Below are 13,106 nucleotides of genomic sequence, written 5' to 3'. Positions count from 1 at the left end.
TACCTTATCAATGTAGGGCATCTCAATCAGTGCCTTTGAATGAGGACTGACCCAGAAACAACCCTGGCCAGGTTTTCTTTTTGGGCTCCTCACTATTAGCTGCTAGTTTAATACCCAGCAACAGAGGGATAACGACCTGAAGGAAGCATTAATTATCCACTTACAGGCCTCAATTAATGCTGGTAATGAGCTATCCCACCCTGGATATCATCGGAGTGAAGGTGTAAAGTCAGCAAGGGCTCCAGTCCGCATCCAATTCCCAATTAAACATCTGCTCTGCCTCACCATAAAATGCTCCCTGTGACTCCAACCTCTCAGCCAGTAACCATTCTTAAGTTTGGATGTAATTCCATGGCTTTCATTATCGCTGATAATTTCTTGTACACAGTCTCATCAAAAGTGTTTAGATGTTCATGTAGGCAACTAGTTTGATGACAATAGAATTTAAATGGCAGCCATCCCCGACTCCCATTAGGATGGATATAAGTCATTTGCTGAAAGCATCATGAAAGAAATTCAGACTATGAAATCATACACTGCAATTTTTTTATTAGTATGCTTAGGTGAATACAATAGCGGCCTTTTAATGTCAACAGTAGGCAAAGTGGTCCAATAGATATTAATAAGCAAGAATATTAATATCTGAGGTTCAGAGACAGTTTATGTAAATTCTAGTAATCCACAGTTGCTAGACTCAGCTTCTACTTCAACTTTGGCCAGGTTAACACTATTTTCTACCTGTGTAAATTATCCAATTAGTTCTGAAGAAATGTTCTATTGGTCTCAAAATGTGAACTTTTGTTGCTTTTTCGACAGATGCTGCTAGACCTGCTGAGTTTCTCCAGAATTTTGCACATTTCCAGCATTCACAGTAATTTGCTTTTATCCACTCCCCGCATCTCCCAGCAAGATTTTCACCCTCAGTTTTGTACCCAATTCCCTTTTGAAAGTTACTATAGCATCTCCTTCCAATGCCATTTCAGGCAATGCATTTCAGACCACAGCAACTCACTACATCCAAAAAGAAAGTCATCTTCCTTTTGATCCTTTTGTCAATTACTTGAAAATTGTTTCCTCTGGCTTCTGATCCTTTTGTCGAAACTCTTCACAATTTTAAACACCTCTATCGACTACCAACACTAAATCTACAATATTTTATTATAGTGTGAAAGATGCTGAAGATAAATTGGACCAAATAAACATTTTAATATGTAACACTGTCCTCTGTTTAAAGTGCATTTTGGCTTATAAATTAGTTGAACATCATGTCTAAGCAAATGCTTAGGGAATGTTGTTTCTCTACATGAAAGGTACACTGGAAAAAAATTGGACAAACACATGGCTCAGAATGATAAAGTTCACATTACCATTTCAAGCATTGGAAACTTTGGCACAGGATAGATTGACACATAGGATACTCACTATTGCAGGCACACACAATATAAAGCCCCTGTGCATTGTAAATAACATTTATTTAAATATTGATATATTCATTCACCTCTGTCAAAACAATGTTCAAGATAGTGAGATTATTAACTCATGTACATCATCTCTTGACTGAGACACTGTAAAGCTACAATGGTAAAAACAACATTTAGAGCCTTCAAGACCAGAAACTCTTGGTTTTATAGCCACCTAATGACAGCAAGAAAAACGGCTCAACTCCTTTTTTGTATCAGCGATAATAGGAACTGCAGACACTGGAGAATCCAAGATAACAAGGTGTAGAGCTGGATGAACACAGCAGGCCAAGCAGCTCCTAAGATGGCCTGCTGTGTTCATTCAGCTCTACACCTTGTTATCTCAACTCCTTTTCTGAATGTTTTTGTTTGGACTTTGTTGCTTTCCCATGATTAAAACTGTAATATATGGAGCTGACATCAATTCAAAACGTTACCAGCTGCCATATTCACAAAACAAAATACTTACAAGGCATTTTGATGCCTTTTCATTTATATACTGATATTTTTGACAAGTTTTGTTCAGGCTGATCATTTTCAGGAAGAATAGCTGGAACAAATGAAAAATGTGTCAATGGTTTCTTAGCACATTCCCACATCTGACTGCCTCTCTGAGGAGTGGGTTGAGACTGATATCAGCAACCTGCTTAGCAGATTAACAGCAATCTTCCACTGGCATCAATCTTGCAAGGGCCTCTATTGCTTAGTTAGCTGGTCTGTGATTAGAAGGAGTCAGCTGCACTACAGCAGGTCAGAGTAGCATAACTTTCCAAAAGCAAGGCTGGTGTCCTTTGCTGGTTGAGGAGTGAAGAGTTCTGGAGACTGATATTTCTCTTAGTGCTGGAGTTGACACAGTAGCTAGCTATCTGTTCCCATCAGGCTAATAATACCTCCATTGAAACCCTCCAGCACATACTGCACCTCTTCGCTCCCATTGCAGACACAGAGATAGTGAAGCAAGGGCATATGGCATATGGAAAAATGGATGCAAAGTTTAATCACTATGCATTGACAGGTGTATAGCTAATGTAGAACATGAACACAGGGACTGATACTGAATGGGCCTCGGTGTGAGTTGAGCTGCAGAATGTTAGAATGAAGTGAAAACAGTATCGAAGCCTGGGCCCTGGAGGATTATCTCCATTCATGTAAACCCATTTCCTTCATTGGCTAGGGCTCATTAACTCCTGTCATAAGCAGCTGTCCCAGTTACCTAGACATATACATAGAAGCATAATTTGTTTTGTAAAGATTTCTTCTGATTGACAGAAATGTTTTTCAAGAGTTCCCCATCGAGTCAACACCCATAAGAGCTTCACTACACCCATCTATTGCAATCTGCTGCCATCAATCATTTTCTTCTCCTTATAATTCCTCACTTCTGCTCATTCTAATAATGTACACTCAAACTTTAAGTAGTTTCAGCTTCTATCTGATGGCTCAAAGCCCATACCCAACCTATCTTTCTCTATGTAAATGGTATATGGTAAATGGAAAAGCCCTGGCGAAAATTGATGCACAGAGAGATCTGGGTGTTCAGGTCCATTGCATCCTGAAGGTGGCAATGCAGGTCGATAGAGTGCTCAAGAAGGCATCAGATGGTGTATTGAGTCCAAGAGTTGGTAAGTCATGTTACAGTTGTATAGGACTTTGTTTTCACCACACTTGGAATACAGCATACAGTTTTGGTCGCCACATTTCCAAAGGATGTGGATGCTTTGGAGAGGGTGCAGAGGAGGTTCGCCAGGATGTTGCCTGGTATGGAGGGCACTAGCAATGAAGAGAGGTTGAGTAGATTAGGATTAGTTACATTAGAAAGATGGAGGTTGAGGAGGGGCCTGATTGAGGTCTACAAAATCATGTGCGTTACAGACAGGGTAGATAGCAAGAAGCTTTTCCCAGAGTGGGGGACTCTATTACTAGGGGTCAGGGTTTCAAAGTGAGAGGGGAAAAGTTTAAGGGAGATATGCATGGAAAGTTCTGTATGCAGGGGGTGGTGGGTGTCTGGAACGCGTTGCCAGCAGTGGTGGTAGAGGTGGGCACGATAGTGTCATTTAAGATGTTTCTAGACAGATACATGAATGAGCAGGGAGCAGAGGGATACAGATCCCTGGAAAATAGGCAACAGGTTTAGATAGAGGATCTGGATCGGCGCAGGCTTGGAGGGCCGAAGGTCCTGTTCCTGTGCTGTAATTTTCTTTGTCCTTTGTTCTAGCAAAAGTCTAGAGAAGACCTTGCATGGATTTCCTCTCAAATATAGCTTCAAATTCCATGACTTCCAGACTACATTTCTATACTGGACTACGTTGGAAAATGCATAAACCTTCAACTTTCACTCTCTTCACACCAACGCACAATGGCAGCAGTGTATATCATCTACAAGATGCATTTCAGTGACTCATCATCGTTCCTAGGACGGCACTTTCTAAATCCAAAAACTCTATCACCACAAAAGGCAAGGGCAGGCTATGCATGGGAACTCCTCCCAGCCACACCATGCTTACTTACAATGACATCAGCATTCCTTCAGTGTCGCTGGGTCAACATTGTAGAATCTTCCTCCTAAAGGACCCAATGGCCTCGATATCCCAGAACTGCAGTGGCTCAAGAAGGCAGCTCACCACTGGCTTCTCCTGGGCAATTAAGGAAGGGCAATAAATTCTGCCCTGGTTATGTATGAATAAAAATAAATAAATGAAATATAAAATGTTGTTCTTGTCCTAGTCTGCTGTATTTTGATAACCTTTTTGACCTGTGGAAAAAACTAGTAAATCCAGATCTGCATCATACTGTAAGCTTGGCTTCAAATAACTCCAGAACTTCCACAAAATCAAGGTGTGGTTCTATATTGGATAACACTAGATGACACCAAAAGGTTCAAAAGTCTTTGGCTTCACAAAATCAAGGTGTTGGTTCTATATTGGATAACACTAGATGACACCAAAAGGTTCAAAAGTCTTTGGCTTCACGCTCTTTTGTGATAATTTAAGTATCATGAATGTGTTCACTGCCCTTTCTCCATCACTGCCGCGAATGAGAGGATTCAAACTCCTGCTGAGCTAGGTTTAACTGGTTTTTCATTTTTAGTCTGTACTTGACAATGTTATGCAGAGGAGAAAACCTCTGATGCTTTTGGATTTTATGGTGCTGTCTAAATGTGTCTGTCCACCTCTTGGATCTTCATTCCAATGAAAATGCCTCTCGCAATGCATTCATCAATATTCTAATGTGAAAACAGCTTCTGCACTTCAGCAGTCTCTTAACATGAGCACCAGCTCATACTGATTCAATCTCCCTAAGTCATCATTATTCTACCTGGGGCCTCAACATTTATTCTGGTCTTTTTTTTTCCTTTTGTTGCCATCTATTTCTTCTTATCTATTTGTGATCATGTTTGCATAAATCCAATTTTTACGTAGCTAGACCCATGTAGCTTTTGCTGTCCCTATGTGTCTGCAGTTTGGCTGTTGCTTAGCACATGAGTTCGTCAATCTACATTCAACTTCCATCTTCCATTTAACTAATTTTCTCTTCCTCTTGTCTAGGTTTCCATCTGATGTCATGTTTACTTCCAGTTTTCCACTTTCAGGTGCTCTGCTTTCTCTATTCCAGACACCAACCTGTCAGTACTCCCTGACCATCTGCTCTTGTTGCTGCACCATGCTTGATTCCCTATTCAATGAGCCTTCAGCTTGCCTCTGAACCTAAATGGCAACCTTTCAAAAGGCTAATCACTGTTGAATTATTCTGCTCAGTAACTCCAAGTTCTCGTGTTATCTTTCCCACCCATGGCATCTGCTAGGAGCTAACCTTGTCACTGCCCAACTCATCCCTCCCTCTGCTGAACAATGGACTCTTCTAGCAGGTCTGATCTTACCAGTTGTCTCTATGCCACCCTCCACATTATCTCAACAAGGCCACCTCTTGACTTTTCTCTTGAGGTGCTGCTCCTCCCATAGCTTCAATCACAGATAAGGCTGTCTGAGATCACTTGACTGTATCACATATTATCCACATTCACCTTCAGCACTCATCCCTGGAAAACTGTCCTGCAATTCACTTATAGCTGTAAGTTCAAAATCCCACAATCTGATCTTTGGCCTTCAGTTAGCCACAACACTACTTCTGTGGCTGCTTTATTCAACAATGCCCTTATCTCCATCTTTGATTTCATTGTTCCCAATAAAGCTTTGCTTTCTCTTATTCTGGCAATTCCCCAATCCTAGTTTTAAACTTGCATCTCATTCCAGTCTCTCCCCATGTTCCCTCATGACCTCTCTGAGCTTATCTTGTCCATCTGACCCACCTCTTGTTACATCACTTCTATTTCTACTGAATCACTGATTAACAATCCAAATCTCCTGGTCCTTGCGTTAGCCAATATTGGAAGTGATTTCCTTGGGTGTTGTCCCTCTTTCCTTTAGAGCTATAGCTAAAGCTGCTATAATTCAACCCTCCCCTCAAAAAACCAACTCTTGCTTCCACCTGCAGAAACTATTATCCCACCTCCAGCCTCATTTTAAAATGTTGTCAACTCCCAAATCCATTCCCATCTCTCCTGGAACTGTTTCCTGTTTGAATCTTCATAGATTTATGCCCCTCTCACAGTAAACAAATGATTCAAAATCACAAACAGAATCTGATGTGATTGTGACAAAGGGAAACCTTCTCTTCATTCCTTTCAATATCTATGTGCAGCTTTTGACTTGGTGGGCCATACTAACCTTTTCCATTGCCTCTCTACTGTCATCAGCCAGACGATTGCTGTCATGTGGATCTATTTGTGTCTATCTCACCAGAGAATGACTCACAGTGGTTCCTCTTCCTTGCCCCACATCGTTCTCTCTGGTGTGCCTCAATACACTATTGTTGGTACCCTCCTATGTCTCATCCATGTGTACCCCTTTATAACATAATTCAAAGACATGAAGTGAGAATCTTCCGTATCTGTTGGACATTTTGCTCACTTGCTGTAAAGGTGACAGGACTCCTGAGCTGATGTAAAGCCTGCTGTACCTTCCTCCAAACAGACAATCTCAGGGAAGATGGAAGTTTCTCCAGAATCAAGTCCCAAGGGCAGCTGTCTTGCCCTGTGAGAGCAGCTGACCAGTCAGATGCCCTTATCTCTCATATTCAACTGAGCCACTGTAAAAATGCCCTGGCTGCAGCCAGAAGAACAACCAAAATTGTGAGGGCAGAACTGCTCTTTGCAGGGTGGGTGATTTACAGTGTTTGATGTTTGTCAGGAGAAGGGATTAGGGGGATTCGCTCCCTCACATTGGTCACCTCTCTGCCCGATGTCTAGTCCCTTAATAATGCACAAATCAGGGCAGATTAAGAAAACCTCAGATGACAGCCTGTTTGCACTAGTTTAACCAGGAGATGGGGGTCCAGGATTTCATTTCAATTCAGAGCCTGGGTAGTAATAGCCCAGATAGGAATAGGTCCTTAAGTGGAGGGCTGCGAAGATCAGACTTGGGCCTTTTCACCTAAAACTTGGATGGGGGCAGGAAGATAGCAGCATACTGAGATGATACCAGCCTGTCTAATTATGCCATCTTCCCACCTTGAACAGAGGAAGGTACAATTTAACATGCACACTGGCAGCACCCAGGTCTACCTCACCATTTTGAGTCCTCCAAATATCATTTTGCTTGTCCAACAACTGGACTGGATGAGTAGATTTCCTCCGATTAAGTAATAGGAGGGCTGAACCTATTGGTTTCAGCCCTCACTCCTGAAATAACTCCATGTAACCAAGTCACCCTTTCTTTAGAGATAATGGGAACTGCAGATGCTGGAGATTCCAAGATAATAAAATGTGAGGCTGGATGAACACAGCAGGCCAAGCAGCATCTCAGGAGCACAAAAGCTGACGTTTCGGGCCTAGACCCTTCATCAGAGAGGGGGATGGGGGGAGGGAACTGGAATAAATAGGGAGAGAGGGGGAGGCGGACCGAAGATGGAGAGTAAAGAAGATAGGTGGAGAGAGTGTAGGTGGGGAGGTAGGGAGGGGATAGGTCAGTCCAGGGAAGACGGACAGGTCAAGGAGGTGGGATGAGGTTAGTAGGTAGTGGGGGGTGCGGCTAGGGGTGGGAGGAAGGGATGGGTGAGAGGAAGAACCGGTTAGGGAGGCAGAGACAGGTTGGACTGGTTTTGGGATGCAGTGGGTGGGGGGGAAGAGCTGGGCTGGTTGTGTGGTGCAGTGGGGGGAGGGGACGAACTGGGCTGGTTGAGGGATGCAGTAGGGGAAGGGGAGATTTTGAAACTGGTGAAGTCCACATTGATACCATATGGCTGCAGGGTTCCCAGGCGGAATATGAGTTGCTGTTCCTGCAACCTTCGGGTGGCATCATTGTGGCAGTGCAGGAGGCCCATGATGGACATGTCATCAAGAGAATGGGAGGGGGAGTGGAAATGGTTTGCGACTGGGAGGTGCAGTTGTTTTTTGCAAACTGAGCGGAGGTGTTCTGCAAAGCGGTCCCCAAGCCTCCGCTTGGTTTCCCCAATGTAGAGGAAGCCGCACCGGGTACAGTGGATGCAGTATACCACATTGGCAGATGTGCAGGTGAACCTCTGCTTGATGTGGAATGTCATCTTGGGGCCTGGGATAGGGGTGAGGGAGGAGGTGTGGGGACAAGTGTAGCATTTCCTGCGGTTGCAAGGGAAGGTGCTGGGTGTGGTGGGGTTGGAGGGCAGTGTGGAGCGAACAAGGGAGTCACGGAGAGAGTGGTCTCTCCAGAAAGCAGACAGGGGAGGGTATGGAAAAATGTCTTGGGTGCTGGGGTCGGATTGTAAATGGCGGAAGTGTCGGAGGATAATGCGTTGTATCCGGAGGTTGGTAGGGTGGTGTGTGAGAACGAGGGGGATCCTCTGCTCCCACGACAAGACATTCCACTCCCGCACATCCCAGATGTCCAAGTTCTTTAAGGACCGCAACTTTCCCCCCACGGTGATCGAGAACGCCCTTGACCGCGTCTCCCGCATTTCCCGCGACACATCCCTCACACCCCGCCCCCGCCACAACCGCCCCAAGAGGATCCCCCTCGTTCTCACACACCACCCTACCAACCTCCGGATACAACGCATTATCCTCCGACACTTCCGCCATTTACAATCCGACCCCACCACCCAAGACATTTTTCCATACCCTCCCCTGTCTGCTTTCCGGAGAGACCACTCTCTCCGTGACTCCCTTGTTCGCTCCACACTGCCCTCCAACCCCACCACACCCGGCACCTTCCCCTGCAACCGCAGGAAATGCTACACTTGTCCCCACACCTCCTCCCTCACCCCCATCCCAGGCCCCAAGATGACATTCCACATCAAGCGAAGGTTCACCTGCACATCTGCCAATGTGGTATACTGCATCCACTGTACCCGGTGCGGCTTCCTCTACATTGGGGAAACCAAGCGGAGGCTTGGGGACCGCTTTGCAGAACACCTCCGCTCAGTTTGCAAAAAACAACTGCACCTCCCAGTCGCAAACCATTTCCACTCCCCCTCCCATTCTCTTGATGACATGTCCATCATGGGCCTCCTGCACTGCCACAATGATGCCACCCGAAGGTTGCAGGAACAGCAACTCATATTCCGCCTGGGAACCCTGCAGCCATATGGTATCAATGTGGACTTCACCAGTTTCAAAATCTCCCCTTCCCCTACTGCATCCCTCAACCAGCCCAGTTCGTCCCCTCCCCCCACTGCACCACACAACCAGCCCAGCTCTTCCCCCCCACCCACTGCATCCCAAAACCAGTCCAACCTGTCTCTGCCTCCCTAACCGGTTCTTCCTCTCACCCATCCCTTCCTCCCACCCCTAGCCGCACCCCCCACTACCTACTAACCTCATCCCACCTCCTTGACCTGTCCGTCTTCCCTGGACTGACCTATCCCCTCCCTACCTCCCCACCTACACTCTCTCCACCTATCTTCTTTACTCTCCATCTTCGGTCCGCCTCCCCCTCTCTCCCTATTTATTCCAGTTCCCTCCCCCCATCCCCCTCTCTGATGAAGGGTCTAGGCCCGAAACGTCAGCTTTTGTGCTCCTGAGATGCTGCTTGGCCTGCTGTGTTCATACACCCTTTCTTTACATGTGCACGCTCACATGGACTCTGACCAGCTAGCTCAAAGCCAGAGTGGAATCTCTGAAACTCCTGTTTATATCTGTCAGCCAGGACTCCCTGATTGGGGCTGTCAACCTGGGCCAATCAGGGAACTCATATTCAATGAAATCCACCTGACCGTTAGTCAAATCCGGACAACTCTGAACTCCATTCTATAACTATAGACTCCATCCCTCTCTCTGGCAATTGTATAAGATTAAGCAAATTTGTTTGCAACTGTGATGCTGAGATGAGCTTACAACTTCATTTTAATGTCATCTTAAGATCACCTATTTCCACTTTTATTAAATTGCTTGACTTTGGCCCTATTTCAACTCATCTGCTGCTGAAACCTACTTTCATGCCTTCTGTTATGTTGTTAAATTATTGCAATTTGATCTTGGAACTATATGTTCATGTGTATGCATACATAAGTGTCAAGGGTCCTGCATCATTTACTACACTACAATCAGGTGTTGATTATCAATGTATCAATCCACAGCGCATGATGAGATCTGTAAAACGTATATAATGAAGTGCCAGCTCTTGAGTTTAAAAGAGTGGTTACTTCAAAATTTTGGGAGCTACAACATCTTTATAACCTCCAGGCTTGACTATTCCAATGTACAACTGGTTTCTAAGCCTTTTCTACCTTGTGTAAACTTGAGGTGATCCAAAGCTCTACTTGCCTATGTCTTATCTCACAGCAAGTTCCATTTCCCTGTCACACCAGTGCTCATTGAGCTAAGCTAGCTGAAGGTCAAGCAGCACTCTGATTTTAAAAATTGTTATCTTTGTTTTCAAATCTTCTGCTTCCCTATATTTATAATCTCTTTTAACATTTCAACCACTGGAGATGCCTCTGCTCCTCTAATGCTTGCTTGTTTTTTCATTCTAAGTCAAACCAGTGGTGGGCATTCTTTTAGTTGTCTAGATCCCAAGCTAGGGAATTCTCTCCAAATACCTCTCTTCCCCTCAATTCTCACTTTCCTCTTTTCTTATACTTCTTTAAAACCTTGTTCTCTTGTTCTTTGATCAAACCTTTAGTCATCTGACCTAATGTCTCCTTATATGGCTTATATTTTGTTTTATAATGCCTCTGTGAAGCATTTTCAGATGGTTGATTCCATTAGAGGTGCAACATAAATATAAATTTATGTTATGATTTGAAAGATCTGTGCTCTGGAGTACTTAAACAAAGGAAGCATTTCATAGGAAGATGTAACAAGGAAAGAGGCCATTCTATCTATTATCCCAATCAGCCCATTCTCATGAAACTGCACATCGTTCCCCTTTATGAATGCACTTATAATATTGCTTTACAAACTGATTGAAAGAGTTGGAACAATTGGAAGTGGTGCAGTGGAGCGTTGTCTAATAGAAGTGTACTGCTGAAACTGAAAAGGATGGGCAAGGTAGTTATAAGATCAGCCTTCAGTAGTGTGTAAAAACTTGAGCCACATCAAGCAGGCAGGAACAATGACCAGAGGCTAATGAAAAATGGATGTGGAGCAGGACATATAGAGAGGACAAAACCAAATCCCAGCTCACCAAGTAGTCTGTGAAGACAAGCACAGAAGTTGCTGGAAGTTCAGCAGGTCTGGCAGCATCTGTGAAGAAAAAAATCAGAGTTAATGTTTCGGGTCCAGTGACCCTTCCCCAACTCTGAGGAAAGGTTTGCAGATGCTGCCAGACTTGCTGAGCTTCCAGCAACTTTTGTTTTTGTTCCTCATTTGCAGGATCCACAGTTCTTTCAGTTTTTAGTCCATGACGACTGTGGGGGGTCGGGGGGGGGGGGTGGTGTTTGGTGTGGAATCAAAAAAAGAAGCTGGGAAGAGATTGAAATGATATGGGGTATGGTCACCTGCAGCCAAGAGAAAGAGGACTTGTGATGAAGTGATGGGGGTGAAACTGCAAAGAAGGAGTAGAGGAAGGCCTGAAATTGGATGGACAGATGTGGTGCTGAGAGACATAAATGCAGTAGGATTGGAAGAGGAATGGGTGACTGACAGGCAGAATTGGAGCAAGGTGAACAAGCAGCATTTTAGTAACCCTAAGTAAAGTGGGAGAAGCCAAAAGAAGATGTGTGTCTTACAGAATTCTTACTCCTACGTGAAAGATTGAACAAAAATTGATTTAAGAAATTACACATCACTTAGAAACAAATAAAATCAATGAAGATGTTAATTATGAATCGACTTTCTGAATGTAACAGCATATAATACAATTGAGAGCCCATTAGAGTACCTGACACATGAATATCGCAGTTGTATAGCTATTAGGTTACCATGGAAACTCGTTGATTCAATAGGTAAAGCAAAGCTACCACTGTCAGTCTTCACTGTTACAGTAGCTGTCAGAAAAATTTATAGAAGACTTGAGCATTGTGGAAAATTTAAAGCTGCAATTTGATCAGTATCCTGTAGTGAGAGACAGAGTGACATTAGGTCTACATGTATATGAATCTGAATTTAAAAGTTGCTGGATACTGATCACCGACTGGCCTCAGCAGCAGCCAGCTTGTTGGTGAGGTGGCTGAGCCTACAGAGCTGTTAGCCATCTAGCTGCATTGAAAGCTCACTCGCATGGTGAATTCAGGGGTGAACCATGAGAAGGGAATATTACTGGGCTCATCTGACACCAGGCAAGTGCGGGTACAGTGCTCCAAGTGGCTCCTGACATCCTTGCCTGTTTATTATCAGTCAAAGGGTTCCCCTGATAGTGGTTATAATAGATTGAGTAAATACATTGTAGAGGTTTTCTTGCAATATGCAACTGTCTCTCAACATAAAACAATGTGTCTCACTATTTTCACTATTTTAAAAATAGCAAAGGAAAATTCAGTGGCTTCTGGGACTCTGAAATAGAAAATGGAAATTCTTAGAAGGTGGAGACAGCATCTGCACGAGAAACAGCGTTAAACATTTAGGTCAATGACCTGGAGATATTTAGGGATGTAACAGGCTTCAGGTTTGTATAAATTCAGGGAAGTTAGGGAATAGGGTAACTAATGTAAATGGAGGACCAATATAAGCGATAAAGAGATTTTTTAAAAATTCACTCACATGATGTGGGCATTGTTGGCTGGGCCAGCATTCACTGCCCATCCCTAGTTGCCTTTGAGAAGGTGGCAGTGAGCTGTCTTCTTGATCCTCTGCAGTCCATTTGGTGGACTGTGCTGTTAGGGAGGGAGTGCCAGGATTTTGACCCAGCAACATGGAAGGAACAACAATACCAAGTCAGGATGGTGAATGATTTGGAAGGGGACTTGCAGGTGGTGGTCTTTGTCTGTTGTCCTTGTCCTTCTGGATGGAAGTGGTTGTAGGTTTGGAACGTTCTGTCTATGGAGCTTTTATGCATCTTGTAAATGGTACATACTGTTGCTAATGTGTATCAGTGGTGGAGCAAATAGATGGTTCTGAATGTGGTGCCGATCAAGCAGGCTGTTTTGTCCTGGATGGTATCAAACTTCAAGCTTCTTGAGTATTACTGAAGCTGCACTCATCCAGGCAAGTGGGGAGTATTCTGTTGGGATCCTTCT

At 44.2% G+C, this 13,106-nt stretch overlaps 1 protein-coding gene across 2 annotated transcripts in view; it reads right to left on the bottom strand.

Annotated features, from left to right (window-relative positions):
* Positions 1-562: 562 nt before the first annotated feature.
* The window catches only part of galr1a (galanin receptor 1a), a 48,593-nt gene continuing 36,049 nt past the window's right edge, over positions 563-13,106 (bottom strand). The window contains exons 5-6 of one of the 2 annotated variants that reach the window (XM_059645957.1): positions 11,117-11,175; positions 563-3,230 (exon numbers count right to left, since the gene is read on the bottom strand). In XM_059645957.1, the coding sequence (XP_059501940.1) occupies positions 11,157-11,175 (19 nt within the window). In that variant the 3' untranslated portion in view covers positions 563-3,230; positions 11,117-11,156. Of the gene's footprint in view, positions 3,231-9,545; positions 11,176-13,106 lie in introns of those variants that run through there. The other variant, XM_048528627.2, reaches the window with a different exon arrangement.

Source organism: Stegostoma tigrinum, chromosome 5, assembly GCF_030684315.1.
Source record: "Stegostoma tigrinum isolate sSteTig4 chromosome 5, sSteTig4.hap1, whole genome shotgun sequence".
NCBI classification, from domain to species: Eukaryota; Metazoa; Chordata; class Chondrichthyes; order Orectolobiformes; family Stegostomatidae; genus Stegostoma; species Stegostoma tigrinum.
This window is presented reverse-complemented; position numbering and strand designations above follow the sequence as displayed.